This window comes from Vipera ursinii, assembly GCF_947247035.1.
Source record: "Vipera ursinii genome assembly, chromosome: 4".
Taxonomy (NCBI): Eukaryota; Metazoa; Chordata; class Lepidosauria; order Squamata; family Viperidae; genus Vipera; species Vipera ursinii.
The window spans coordinates 48638503-48650947 of record NC_139514.1 but is presented as its reverse complement, the minus strand read 5'-3'; the positions used below and the strand labels follow the sequence as shown (position 1 = coordinate 48650947).

Below are 12445 nucleotides of genomic sequence, written 5' to 3'. Positions count from 1 at the left end.
AGAATTTTTCCGAGTTTTGAATGACTTTTCCTGATCAGAAAAGAGCCGGAAAGCAATTTCGGCTAGCTAATAAGAGAGAGGTGGTGTACAGGTGACCCGTGTTTTAGATAGCAAGTGATCGGGAACGGGTGTCCGTGTGTGTGTGTGTCAAAAAGCAAAATTCCCGAAACCCATTGCGACTTTCGGCGGCGGGGCGGAGCCTTTTGACTCCAGGCTCGAGAAAGGTGACCGGTGGCGGTGCTCCTTTGAGAGAGGAGAGGAGACGGGTAAAAAAAAAAGGAAATTTTTTTGAAAGCGCGGCCGTCTCTGAAGGATTTCGGCTTTAGGTAAGTTGAATCCCGTTTCTCCTTTTTCGGTCACGTGGCTCACAGTCGTCTCTCTCGCCGTTTTCTTCCATATTCTGGCTTCCATCTAGTGACCCAGGGGTCGGCAACCTCGGCTCTTTTATGACTATGATCAGTCCAGGCCCGCTTGTTGGAATAACCAGGTCTTTAGGTCACGGTGGAAGAACTGAAGGTCAGGGGCCATCCGCAGCTCCAGGGGCAGTTCGTTCCAGAGGGTCGGTGTGCCCACAGAGAAGGCTCTCCCCCTGGGGGTTGCCTGCCGGCATTGCCTGGCCAACGGCACCCTGAGGAGGCCGACTCTGTGAGAGCGAACCGGGCGATGGGAGGTTGACATTGGCAGCAGGTGGTCTCGCAAGTACCCTGGGCCTAAGCCATGTAGGGCTTTAAAGGTGATTATCAGCACCTTGAATCGCACCCGGAGGGCAACCAGAAGCCAATGCAGCTCGCGCAGGAGTGGTGTAACATGGGAGTATCGAGATAATCCCATAAGCACCTGCGCGGCCGCATTTTGCACCAGTTGAAGCCTCCGGGCGCACTTCAAGGGCAGCCCCATGTAGAGAGCATTGCAGTAATCCAGGCGAGAGGTGACAAGGGCATGGGTGACCGTGCATAGGGCATCTCGGTCCCAAAAGGGGCGCAACTGGCGTACCAGGCGAACCTGTGCAAAAGCCCCCCTGGTCACGGCAGTTAGATGATCTTCCAAATTAAGCCGTGAATGCAGGAGGACACCCAAGTTGCGGGCCCTTTCTGAAGGGGGCAATAGCTCCCCCCACATCAGAAGAGATGGAACCTGTTGGACAGTATGAGATGTCGATATCCACAGCCACAGCTTTAGTATCACTGGGCTGTATCCCAAATAACTTGGCTAATGACCTATTCAAAAAGTCAGGTTTATACAAATAGTCCTTGACTTATGACCACAATGGGGACTAGAATTTCTATTGTAAGTTGTAGTCGTAAGTTGAATTGGATCTGATTTTACAACAATTTCCTTAAGTGAATCACTGGCTGTTAAACAAATCCAGGTTCTCAATGGGTGGTTTTTTTAAATGGAAATTAGCAACAAAAAAAGCCCAGAAATTGTGATCATGTGACTGCGGGATGCTGCAACTTGTCATAAATGCAAGCTGGTTGCAGTCACACGACTGCAGTGTTGTGATGGTCATACATCACCTTTTCCAAGGCCATTGTAACTTTGAACCATCATAAGTCAAGAACTACCTGTACTACTTTGTAAAACCCAATACGGATAGGACCAAATGGCTCTCTGGGAAATAGTACTGTAGAGTACATGAATGTCAAAGAGAAGACACATTATCTCTGGGCATCACAAGATGACATTACTTAAATGAAGGGGTTCAGGGATACCCATCCTGTAAGATCATTTAAGACAAGCGGAGAAAGATTATCTTATAAATCCTTGAGTCACATAGAGCTTGATAGATGAAAACCAGCCCAATGAATTGCATCCAGAAATTTATTTATATCCAGTGGAGCTCACTAGATATAACGCAGTCACTGTGAAACACAAAGCAAAATTGTCACATGGACATATTGAGGTGTATTCATAATTGATTTTGAGGCTACACTCTGGATCTGCTGAAGTTTTAGAATGGTCTTCAATAGTGGCCCCACATCCAGCATGTTGCAGTTACCTAAGAAAGAGATACCTAATGACCATGAGCAGTCCAGGAAAGGGCACAGTAGCACATAGGACAAGACCATCCTGGCCATGGCTGCCATTGAATGGGATACTGTCTAATGGGATTGCGGCAGTCTGAAATTATTTGCCAGATTTATCTATAGCTTTTTACTACTTGGGTTTTAAATGGTCAACAATTAGAGCCTTGGTGGAGCAGTGGGCTAATGCCTCCTTAAGTAACACCAGCTGCCTGCCATTAGTGCAGGTTCGAGTCCCACCAGGCTCAAGGTTGACTCAGCCTTCCATCCTTCCGAGGTAGGTAAAATGAGGACCCAGATTGTTGGGGGCAATAAGCTGACTTTGTAATAATGCCGCTGGGGGGGGGTGTGAAAGCCCTAATAAGCAGGCATATACATAGAATGAAGGCTATTGGTAAGCACATTGATTTGTGCTTTAGATTGTAAGCCACCCTGAGTCTTCGGAGAAGGGCAGGATATAAATGGGATTAAAAATAATAATAAAAAAATAAAACGAAACAAAACATTAAAAATCAAATGCCAATCATTAGCATACTAAAGGAAGATATTGAGATGTTGTTAGCGGAGCAAAATTCATAATACAGTTTTGAAGTGGCAACTTGGAAGTTCCTGCTTCTTGTGGAGTGAGTTTAAATTTGGAGCAGGTTTCCCAACGTATCTCAGACTAGTATAGTGCTCACATGAAAGTAAATAATTTGCATTTGAGATGTAATATCTTTTGTCTTTCTAGGTGAAAATTTGGCAAATTTATCATGATTCTTCAACAGCTCTTTAGATTTTCTTCCATATTCCGTTCAGCCCTATCAGTCCAGTTGCGTAGAAATATTGGCTTTTCTGCCATTGCATTTAATAAAGCGAAGGAACTTGATCCTGTACAGAAGCTCTTCTTGGAGAAGATTAGAGACTATAGGACCAAGAGCCAGTAAGTTAATTACCACTTTATTTATACGAACTACTACTTTTACTACTCACACTTCCTGCAAGTTATTTTGTAGTATTTTTTAAATGTTGGCTGTATGAGTTCAATATGGGATCATATAAAGATTTTTTTATTGGTTACTATTTTTATTTGATGAAACCCATGGATTGAAAGGTCCTGGGATTATGGATTTAATTTTATATAAGTTATACAAGAGTTATATAATACACTTCACAGTTATTTTCTGTCTATTGCCCCGAATTACATAATGCATAGCATCCTTCTATGACCTCCCACCCAGAGAGTCTGAGACTAATAAATGAATTGAAAAATGGAAAATCTAGTTCGTTACCTTCAATAAATGAACAAAGGTGTTTTTGACTTTTGTTTAATTGGGTTCTCTGCCTAATTTTAGGACTTGTGTGTAGAACAGATTGCATTTTAAATACCATCTATATCTCAATGCAATGCACATATATGCAAACATAATGATCTAAAGTTCCTGGATACTGTCCAATGCAATTTTGGAAGGTCTTTCAGGTTCCATGTTATAATTCAGGGGTCCCTAACCCCCAGGCCGTGGCCCACTGCCAGGCCATGAGCCATTCAGAACCGAGCCATGGAAGCGGCTGGTGAGTGCACAGAGTCCACTTCTGTGAGCAGCAGGCAAGCACATGTGCGTGCACTCTATTTGCACGAGCGGCAGGCGTACATGCCCGCCACTTGCGCAAATGAATCTGCGCAAGGGCTTGCCGACCACTCATGCCTGTCAGTTTGCAAAGCCAAAAAATTTGAGGAACTCTGTTCTAATTCATAGGGAAGTAGGAATGATCCCTTTGGAATCAAGGGTCTAAGTTTGCTATCTTTCCTATTGGTTTAAACTTCTATTTTTTATTGGCTCACTAGCTCCACTAATTCTTATGGTTTTGCATCAAGATCTGAAGTAAATATTACAGCTGACCTCTGCTGTTAATAGCCTTTCTATATACTCTTTGCAACTTGTAGGCCTAAGGTTTGCCAAAGTGTCTTTGATGTTGGTCTTCAGACAGATGAGCACTATAAGCAACTTACAAAGGTGGGTTCCTTCCTGGAAACCTGCAAACCATCTGTCAAACCTGGTTTGCTCAACACACTCTACAGCTTTCTTTTTTACCTGCTTTAGTGCTCCATCCTCAGCAGTATTAAATGGGTTTCATAAAATTCCATTTAATGAGAGAAATTGTCTCCATGGCAAGAATCAGCCTAATCTCAGTGCACATAGTTCTTTATCCTTTCCCCAACCCCCGGTCCGTGAACCAGTTCCGGTCTGCGGCATTCCAGCAAGTGGTCCCCACAAACAAGCAAAACCCCATCCGCAAGATGCAGGCAGCAAACAAAACCACGCCCCCTCCGGTCTGCAGAAAAACCTTTCTCCACGGAACCGGTCCCTGGTGCCCAAAAGATTGGGGACCTCTGTCTTAGAATACCTGTACTACCTCCTATCAGAAATCAATAAGAAGGAGGTGTTTGTTTTCTAATTCTCAAACCATAATCCTGCTTCTGTGAACAGAATTCTTATGTAGTATGATAATTGTTATCAGCCGCTATTGTCACAAGAAGGCTTAAAGATATCCTAATCTTGGAAAATGTTACAAGAAGTCCTTTTCTTCTCTTGCCTAACTTTTATCAATTTTGTTTTGCTTTATTATATTTTGTTCTTTTTTGTTTCAATCGTATATCTAAATTTTAACTGGCAAGACTATGTTTTTATTGTTCTTATTGTATTTGAGCCTGCTTTTATACGTTGCTTTGGATTAGACAGTAGATATACAAAGTCTACATGACCCTGTTGAAATGCCAGGTTTTTGAGGTTAAAAAAAATCAGACCGGGATACATCACTTCAGAATTTTTTCTATTGTTATTATAAGAGCCCAGACCTGAATCCAATTGAAAATTTGGGAAGTGACCTGAAGAGGGCTGTGCACAGGAAATGCCCTTGCAATCTGCCAGATTTTGAGGACTTTTTCAAAGGAGAATGGGCAAAGATTCCCAAGGCAAGATGTGCCATGCTGATAGGCTGCTACCCCAAAAGACTGAATGCTGACCTAAAATCAAGTGCTTCAATAAAGTATAAAGATGTGCACACCTATGCAACCACATTGTAAGTTTTTTTATTATCATTCTCCCCATAAAAGATTTCAATTTGTTTTTCAGTTGAATTGTACAGCTTATATGTTATATTAAAGGTGAAAAAAATTCTGAAGTGATTTATCTTGGTCTGATTTTTTTACATTTCTAACATTTAACAGGGGTGTGTAGACTTCCTATACCTAATATAGTTACTTTGTTGGGTCATTGACCACAAATGAAAAAAATATTTTAAATATATTTGTTTTACAATATGATTTTCAAGATCTGTAATAGCAGTGTCAACAAATTTCCTTCCAGTGAATTTTCATAACATTTTTTGCCCAATCCACTGATGTGCAGCAGGATTTTTAGGAGAGACAGTTAATCAGGCAGCTTATGTCAGTCCCTGTCATCAGTAAGTAATGTTATCAGTAACAAAGAAACAGAAATCATATCTGTGTATGGCCATGTTGTTCAGTAATAAGCTGCCAATAGAGTTGCCCATTCTTTGTTGTTGTTAGCTGCGAAGTTGTGTCCGACCCATCGCAACCCCATGGACAACGTTTCTCCAGGCCTTCCTGTCCTCTACCATCTTCTGGAGTCCATTTAAGCTCATGCCTACTGCTTCAGTGACTCCATCCAGCCACTTCATTCTCTGTTGTCCCCTTCTATTGCCCTCAATCTTTCCCAGCATTAGGCTCTTCTCCAGTGAGTCCTTCCTTCTCATTAGGTGGCCAAAGTATTTTGAGTTTCAACTTCAGGATCTGGCCTTCTAAATAGCAGTCAGGGTTGATTTCTTCTAGGAGTGACCTGTTTGATTGCCTTGCAGTCCAAGGGACTCGCAGGAGTCTTCTCCAGCACCATAGTTCAAAGGCCTCAATTCTTTGGCACTCAGCCTTTCTTATGGTCCACCTTTCACTACCATACATTGCAACTGGGAAGACCATAGCCTTGACTATACAAATGATCTAAAGCTATTATGAATATGTTTATGCATTATAAATCTGGTAATCAGTTGTCATTCTGTTAGTTCTTAAATAAATTGTAGATTCCCCAAAAATTTAATTTGGAATTCTCATACATGGATCTTTTAAAAAATATGTTACCAGTTTTTTGTATTCCTTTGGGGGGAAAAAACAAAACCCAGTTATTGTATTTTTAGAAAAGCTGGTGGCCCTGTTGATGTTGGTCCAGAATATGAGAAAGAGCTGAATGACCAGACTGAGAAACTCGTTCTATCATATGGTGGAGGAGACATGACCAAATTTCCGGAGTTCAAATTTGAAGGTAAGGTTTTAGAAATGTGCCCGTTACAGGTAGTCCTTGATTTACAATTATTTGTTTAGTAACTATTTGAAGTTACAATAGCACTGAAAAAAGTCCAAGATCAGTCATCACACTTATGACCTTGCAGCATCCCCGTGGTCACTTGATCAGAATTTGGGCACTTATAACCGGCATGTATTTACAACAGTTGCGGCATCCTGGGGTCATGTAGTTGCTATTTGTGACTTTCCCAGATGGCTTCCAACAAGTAAGGTCAATGGGGAAAGCTGGATTTGCTTAACATCCGTGTGATTCACTTAACTGCAGTGATTCACTTAACAACCAAAGCAAAAAAGATCATAAAATCAGGCATGACTCATTTAACAATCCCTTGCTTAGCAACAGAAATTCTGTTGCTCTTTGTGCTTGTAAATCAAGGATTACCCGTATGTTTATAGGTGATAAAATTGAAGTTATAGTTTACTGATGGTTACAATATAATTATAGGAAATACCGGTAGATCACATGCAGCATTTCTGATTTAGAGGCAAAAATGTGCTTCAGGGTGCAAGCACTTTTCTGCTACTGCTTAAAGCATCTGTACCTTTTCTTATATTATGCATGGTTTCTTCCTTCCATGTTTACTACTCAGTATAAAGTTGTAGAAACCCATGTTTTCATATTCTTAGCATAATTATCATCTATTCCGTTTCCAACAATGTCTGTACACAATCATACTTGGCATCTTTGTGTTAATTTTTATATCAGCTACAATCAATGTAAGGTTTTCTAGTTTGTTATGATAGTTTATGGAACTTCCTGAAATTCCTTTCAAGTTGTAGCTTGACTTAAGAAATAACCCAGCAAGCTTTATTTTTGCATAATTCAGTTTCAGTGATTCGTACCTCTAGTACAGGGGTGTCAAACTCGCAATGTCATGTGACGTGTCACGACGTATTGCGACTTTTGCCATTGCCGGAAATGGGGTGGGTGTGGTTTCGTTAGGATGCATCCGGCCTGCGGGCCAGCAGTTTGACACCTCTGCTCTAGTATGAAAAAAAGCAGAATCCAATGTTGCTTTTTGATGATTACTTGAACATTTTTATGCCATGGTATATCACAAGCAAATGCTGCATTTATTCGCTCTTCTCTGGAAAAAAATGTGTTGAACAGTATTTCTGGTACATGGCAATGGGAATTAAGTTTTAAAAAACCTGTATTTTCAAAATAAACTAACGAGATTTTTTTTTCTACTCTCAACAGAACCCAAATTTGAAGAAGTTCAGAAGTGATGTGATCACATGTATACGAAGCGTTAGGTTGGACATGTTGAGTTAGTCTGCAGTTATAACTTAAATAAACAGTTCAATGCTAACAGTGTGCACTGGTGTTTTAAATTCAATTATATAGATTCTTATTCACCCAATATGCTTGTGAAAGCGTGTTACTAAATATTTCATTACAAATTAATATCTTTTTATTTTTCTGAGAAGCCTTAGTTACTCATTAAACAAAGTAAAATTTTGGAAAATAATTTAAATAGTCCACATTTCAATCATGAGAAATTAGAATGCAACAGTACTCTAGATCAGGGTCCCCAATTCCCAGTCCCTGGACCAGCACCGGGCCGCAGCATGCCAGAAACTGGGCCACACGAACAAGAGAAGCCTCATCCTGGGATGCAGACAACATGCAAAACCATGCCCCCCTCAGGGAAAAACCCCTCTCCATGGAACCAGTCCCTGGTGCCCAAAAGGTTGGGGCCCACCACTTTAGAGGTCTAATATGGCTTTTATCCTATTGTGAACTATGCGCAATAGGGTTACTTAAATGATTAAAATGTTATTTTTATACTCATCAGTGATTACTCTTGCTTTTCTGGACTCCACATTTTTATAGTCTTTTAAGGGAATACTTGTTTTGAATAAACGAGCCATTAAGATTGTAGATAATTTCACCACAAAGTCCATAACTTGCTGATACTGGTCTTTAGTAAATAATTATTCTAAAGATAGTAAGCAAGTCTATAGTATGTCAAGGATGTTGAAAACTGAATATTCTTTACTATCAGTTTAAGAAAGCACATTTTTTACAAAAAAAAATCTTAAGAGAACAGTAAGTGATTCCCCTCCCCTTTAAATGCTGACTTCATTTAGAGAACTGTGAAGTATGATCACATCATTTATTTTTGAAAATTATATGGCTGTCAAATCAGATATTTGAAGGATTTAATATAAAAGAGAGTTGTCAAATACAGTTTTTGATTTAAGTGTATGCTTGTTTTTTTCCATTTGTTATAAATTTGATTAAATTCAGATCTATGCTACAGTTTTTATTTGTGATTGAAAAAGAATCACAATGTTCCTAGTGCTTTTAAAAATTGAACATTCTTTTTCTAGCAAAATGCTGGTAGTACTAAATGATTTGTTGTTTTATTAGGTGCCCCTATTTTGCTCTCAAAGACTGGGATATGTGCAAAATATACCGAAATCTATTGCATTGTTTAACAGTTGGAGATACAAACACCTGAGTAACATTTCAAAAACAATTTATTTGTATGTATATGTATACATATATATTAAAAACCAACAATATTTTCTTGAAGTTTTTTCTCAGACAAAAATATATAAACAGCCTTCTTAGACTATTAAATAATAAAATAAAAATATGGTAGTAGAGAACCTTTTACCATAATTTCAGTAACAAATATATGATTGGAAGCCACCAAAAACCTTAAAAAATGCTTTTAAATAATATTTTTGGCTCCATTTTACTGCAAGAAAACCTACAACTTAAAATAATGGACTGAGTGAATTTTTATTTTTTGTCACTTGTGTTAGGAAGCAGCCTATATATCCTCAGGTAATTCTGTATATTTTCAGCACCCGCAAAATCATACCATTGGATTGTATGGTAATCTTTTCTGTGTTTGGTGGAAAACAACTAAAAGATATAATGCTATATTTATTCATTTATTCATTCATTTATTTCGATAATCAGTCCCCACCTCAAAAGTAGAAAGTCCAGTCATACAAATAAAAAAGAAAAGTGCAGTCCTTCATCACTGAGAGGTTGCCAACTCCATTCGGTTCTACAGTAGATTACACACATCTGAATAAAGTTTCAGACTAAATAAGGACACACATTCTTTTATCATTACCTCAGTCTACTCTTGATGACAGTTATTGTCTTGATCCTAGCCCTACAACAGCAACAAAACATATTTACCCTCAAATCCAAATTAATGATTCAAACCGAGTAATTTTCAAATCAATTTTTTAGAAATATTTCTGCTTCATATAACCGTCTGGTTATTATAGACTGAGACCAGGCTGATTGCAATTTTATTTTCCTTCCTTAGCAATTATAGCAGCAGCTTTAGCAGTTGACCTCTAGAGAAAGAGCAAGTCCTCCGTGAATGCCAAAGCCCCAAACTCTGTTTTGGAATAATAATTGTTTAAGTCTATTCCAGTCACAGAGTTCTATTCAGAAAAGTGGTTTTATAATTAGCCCCCTTAATTAGGTCAAAGTGCTATGTAATCCAGTTTCTGACCCTAGTGCCTAATGCTCCCATCAACCTCAAGTGAGAAGTTAAAGGCAGTAACCTTCTATAGTTTGTCTCCACAAACTAATACTCTATGTAAAAATGGGAAATGGTATTTACTTATTACAACTGGTAGCCATTTTTAGTCTTATCTTAAATGATTTTGTCCAATTCTCATTCCATGCCATCCAAGCCGATAGTGGGTGCATATTAATTATAGGAAAAACCACAGAAATTAATAATGTGAATACTGTTTTTTGTCTGTATGGAATATTTTCATCCATATGTAACCAAAAGGCCACAGGAGCTAATGCTGTCAGTGAGACAACACCAATCTATCCACTTCTTCATAGATTACATAATGTTATAAAGCCTGGTCATGGTCCCAGTGATTTCCTATTTTTTAATTCTATAAACCTCAAAACACTGTTCCTATTTAGGAAATGTCTTGATGTCTTCATAAATTTGTTTGCTCTTTCACATACATTTTTCTACTCAAACTGGATCCATTTTGAGATGTAATCAGAACTATACCATTAGTTCACAATTACTTTACATGTAGATATGTGAAACAGCAATAATATATTAGTATTCTGCCAATTATTCCCACCCCTTTTTTAAACAAGCAACATCAGACTAACATTTTTGACAGCTTTTACCACCTTTTAGCCATAGAATCTTGAATCTGCCACCAGGTTTTTGTTGTTGCTCCTAACATTGTTTTTACAAAAGAGTTCATCACTGATATTTTCTGCAGCAAACTGCTCCTCAGAAATCGACTTTCTTTTAAATAATAAAGGACTTGGTGTGCTTGAAATCCTAAAGGAATCAAATAATTAACATAATTCAAACAAATTTTTATTGAAGTTCATGCTGTAGTATTTGTAAACAACCTGTGGTCATGTATATACTCAACACACTGGAAGAATTATATGCAAGTATACTAAGTATGCTTCTTTATGTCAACTTGAAACAAAAGATTATTGACCTGCCTTTCCCACTTTTCCCAAATACATACATATATACTACATACATATACACAGAGCTTTTTTTCTCATAGAACGCTCAGAACGGAGTTCCAGCACCTTTTTTGGATGGAACCTTGTAGGGTAGACAAGGCGGGTTGTATGACATGTGTGAGTTCCGGCACCTTTTTCTTTTACAAAAAAAGCACTGCATATACATATATATGTATTTAATCCCCAAATATAATAATTTACATGATGCAAATATTTTACTGCTTAACAAATATTAGGAGCAGTATCATGCCTTTCATGTTGCAGAAAGTTACTAGTTAATTTGGAAGCACTGGTCATTTTTATAGTAATCTGATGCATGCATGTGAATGGATTTAAATCTGATTTAACATGAAAAAGTCAAGATCCGTTGTCATGAATCCATAGCTGGTAACCATTATGATAAATATTACTAGCATCTCCATGGACATCTGCCTAATGTTACATTTTCTGTCAGTGATCTTTTATGATAGATCATAGCAAAAAAAGTACATTTTTAAAGGCAGACTTCATTTATATCATCTTATAAACCTAAACAAGTTTGCTATAGCCAATATTGTTACACTGTACTGTGTGATAATGATCTTATAAGAGGACAGGTCAAAAACTGCTATGGCTCCTTCAAAACCAACAAATATATTTCTACACCTTAGGTGGGAAATTATATAAGGTAAATTTATGTTTAAACATAAAATAGCCATCTGGACCTTTTTCCCCCCTCCTGAAATATTAGTATTCATTTGAAGGGATACCACACTTGATCTTAGTCCAAAGGCTGAGAAACATTTAAAGGGAACATTTTATGTTGGGGAATATTTAAAATCAAGTCCCATCTTCTTTCCCTACCTATTCCTTCCCCAGACTCAGTAAGAATATATTACTAGGTTCAATTTACTTGTCCAGTTTTTAGCAATTGCACTTTATATAATAGCTGTGTGAAAAATGCAGATGAATGCACAATACTCACCCTTTCACTTTCTGTATCTCTGTACATGGAACTCATATTCCTACAAAAAAAATTACATCTGAGCACTTCTGGTCAATTAACTATATTTATATCTTGTGTGTATAAAAGTTTTTCATAAATATTTCAACTGAGTTTCCCTGAACTAAAATTACTATTTATTAATTGCCTGGATAGTGTACTGATGAAGATATTTTCATGTATAAAGCTATAACAATCACCAAATTTTAAAATCCTATTTTTGTGGCCATAATAATATCAATATGTACAAAACCCTCATGTTGAAATATTACAGTAAACATTTAATTTGGCATTTAAGTGAATTTGTCTAAATAGAAAATATATGTACTTTAATTATGAAAACAACAGTTACTATTCTTTCATTAATGAAAGTGAACTATATATTTAGTCCAGTGGCCAAAAACCTTTAAAAATTTACACGTGTTCAGTGATGAAACTGTATAATGCATAAAGAAAAAGATTGCCCAATGATACTTTACTGTATCCAAATATTTTAAATGATGTATTAGAAATCACCCCACCCTTTAAATATTTTCCAGCTGTACCAAAATTTAAAGATTACATTCTTCAAAAGGCAATAA

General features: G+C 37.7%; 2 protein-coding genes across 2 annotated transcripts in view; one reads left to right on the top strand and one right to left on the bottom strand.

The window, feature by feature from the left end:
• Positions 1-97: 97 nt before the first annotated feature.
• On the top strand, positions 98-7694 carry ATP5PF (ATP synthase peripheral stalk subunit F6). The gene is made up of 4 exons (XM_083361840.1): positions 98-326; positions 2755-2946; positions 6216-6340; positions 7583-7694. Exons 2-4 carry the CDS (start codon positions 2777-2779, stop codon positions 7609-7611), a joined length of 324 nt encoding a protein of 107 aa, XP_083217966.1. The 5' UTR covers positions 98-326; positions 2755-2776; the 3' UTR covers positions 7612-7694.
• A 919-nt stretch (positions 7695-8613) lies between these two features.
• Positions 8614-12445, bottom strand: part of JAM2 (junctional adhesion molecule 2) — a 33657-nt gene continuing 29825 nt past the window's right edge. Inside the window, exons 9-10 of the mRNA XM_083361834.1 lie at positions 11847-11886; positions 8614-10682 (exon numbers count right to left, since the gene is read on the bottom strand). Of these exons, the coding sequence (XP_083217960.1) occupies positions 10650-10682; positions 11847-11886 (73 nt within the window). The 3' untranslated portion in view covers positions 8614-10649. The remainder of the gene's footprint in view (positions 10683-11846; positions 11887-12445) is intronic.